This window comes from Asparagus officinalis, chromosome 8 (genome assembly GCF_001876935.1).
Source record: "Asparagus officinalis chromosome 8, Aspof.V1, whole genome shotgun sequence".
Classification (NCBI taxonomy): Eukaryota; Viridiplantae; Streptophyta; class Magnoliopsida; order Asparagales; family Asparagaceae; genus Asparagus; species Asparagus officinalis.
The window spans coordinates 75,952,974-75,955,607 of record NC_033801.1 but is presented as its reverse complement, the minus strand read 5'-3'; the positions used below and the strand labels follow the sequence as shown (position 1 = coordinate 75,955,607).

Genomic DNA, 2,634 nt, shown 5'->3' with positions numbered 1-2,634 from the left:
CAAGATTCCAACAACGAATTTTTCTCCACCCAAAACAAACTCTAGGTCTGAAACCTTAAATCTCTGATACCAATTATTGTGCGCTAGCGGAAGTGTGCTAGTGAACCAAACACCCACACGAGTCAGCGAACAAGAGAGAGGAAAACAACCAACGAGTGCAATTCATAAAAGAACGACACAAACCAATCACAAACACAGAGATTTACGTGGTTTGGCAAATTGCCTACGTCCACGGGGAGAGGATAGGGAGATTTCACTATATGAAGGAGAAATACAATGGGTTACAGCTCTCTCAAACACTCAAAATAACCCTCACCAACAATCTCTCACTCACTCACAATAATCTCCCTCTCAAAGTGCTCAAAAGACTCTATTTTCTCTCTCTTCAAATCTCTTTTAAAACGTTCTGTATATATATAAATCCTAAAACCAAAACAGCTAGGAATCGAACAATTCTAAAACCAAAACCAAAACAGACTAGGAATTCCAATAATTCTAAAACCAAAACCAAAATAAGTATCTTGTTTGGCCCAATAAACCTGCTATCCAACAGAGCGGTTGATTTTGCTAATTTTTTCCTAATTGAGTCGTTTTTGCTGATTAAATTCTCAAAATGGTTGGTTTTAAAAAAATTTCCTATTTTTATCTTCGAAAGATCCTACAGCAAGAAGATCGTACAAGCCGAAGTAATTAATAAGAATAATGCTAATTATACTTTTAACTGAAAATTCACAACGGCCTCGTATACTTGTATTTTATAGTACCAACAGGTACCAGAATGACAATACAGTTAGCATTACTCAATCAAACATCTCATAGGCGATTACATACCAAGTTGAGAAACAAGTTTTACACTCATAAGAGAAAGTGCCTTAGTGCTACTAATTCAAACTTCAATAACAAACAAAAGCCAAAGTCAAAAGTAAGCACATTTTGTAACCACATGAACAACTAAAATCTACAGGATTTAACAGAGCTCCTACTTCTTCTTCTTTTGAGCATGAAGATTGCGGAAGTAGTCCTTCGGATTGTCCTCAAATGAGTCCCTTCCCATGACTGCACCCTTTCCACCTGGTGCCTTCATCATCTTCCCCGCGCCGTGCCCGCGTTTCTTGCTCCTGCAGCAGTAGACACAGAGAAGAACCACTACAAGGGCAGTGAGCCCAACGCGAACCCATTCACCCACAATCTCTGATCTGGTTTCTGATGGTAATGCACTGCTGATTCTTTCTACCAACAACTCCCATCTGCTCTTCAAAATGTTGAAGTGTTGAACATTTTTTTCCCAGAGGAAGTTTTCGATCATCTCCAGTGATCTTTTCTCTGGCGGCACAACCAGGTCGAACTTTTCTACCAATAGTGCCCACATATTATCCAAGATGTGGAAGAGTTGATCAAACTTTCTCCCCTCAAAATCATCTACAAATGATCTTCTCTCTGGTGGTAGAATCTGGTTGAGTTGATCTACCAACAGAATCCAGATGTTCATAAAAACGTGAAGGAGTTGGTGCAGTTTTTCCCAGAGCAAGTCATCTATGCGCTCTTGTGGATCTCTAATTAACTTCACTAGCTCACTGACTTTATCTACTATTAGCTTCCACTTTCCTACCATTTCTCTTGAGTTTTTGTTTGATGAGGGAGGAACAAAGAAAACAGGATGAATACGGTAATCTAGTAGACCACAGAAGTCTTCATGTGATGAGTTAAAAAGTAAAAGAAAGTAGAGCAACGTGCTTTTTAGTTAGTGGGGGAATCCTATTCAGTTCTTTCTTTTCAGAAAAGAATCCTATTCAGTTCTTACTGTCAAACGTATTGCTTCGTACACCAAAATCTGAAGAAACCCAAATGAAAGTATGGCCAATGGTCCAGCATGAATTTATAATAGGGTGTTGCTACAGGGACCCCAAATAAGGGACCCTTGAGGGGACAGGTGAGGTGTCAGTCCCTAGGGGCTTGATGCACTGTTCATGAACAATGCATCAAGCCCCCAAGGGTTGAAAACCTCACCTGTCCCCTCAGGGGTCCCCTATTTTGGGGTCCCTGAGGAGTTTTCCTTTATGATATCATGTAGTCACTAGTACCCGCATTGGTAGAATGAACTCATTGACAATTGATATAGTCAATGTTTATTTATAAAAAAAATTCTTACTGCATCTATCTAAAACCCCTGTGAAATCTTTCTCTTTCTCAAATATTTCTTTTTTGACAAAGACGCTTTGTGTCATTTATAATGAGAAAAAAAATAGGATATTTTGTTTGGTTTGTCCTTTATTTCAGCCCGAAAGATGCAACAAAAGAAAGAATAAACATATTCGAACGACAGTAATACGACGAACGGGCTGTGGTATTGTCGAAATACTGTGGTCTGGGTGCTATCGCTTCCAAAGTATCAGCAAGCAATTGTCGGAGAGGAAAATTGTAAAATGTGAACATTTCGGGGACTAATATCGGAAAACAAAAACAAAAAAAATTCTGTCAAATATAAGTCCCCGGGAATCTGGGTTGAATACGAAAATATAGTGGGTATTCATTACGATGTAATGGAACGTGAAAGTTTTGCTTTCAATTGCTTAGGAATGAAGCGAAGCAACTATTAATTGGACGATCTACACGTATCAACGTTTACAATACAGT

The 2,634-nt window shown here is 38.8% G+C and overlaps 1 protein-coding gene across 1 annotated transcript; it reads right to left on the bottom strand.

Annotated features, from left to right (window-relative positions):
* Positions 729-1,711, bottom strand: LOC109822752. The gene has a single exon (XM_020388999.1). The coding sequence runs from the start codon at positions 1,610-1,612 to the stop codon at positions 980-982; it is 633 nt and encodes a 210-aa protein (XP_020244588.1). The 5' UTR covers positions 1,613-1,711; the 3' UTR covers positions 729-979.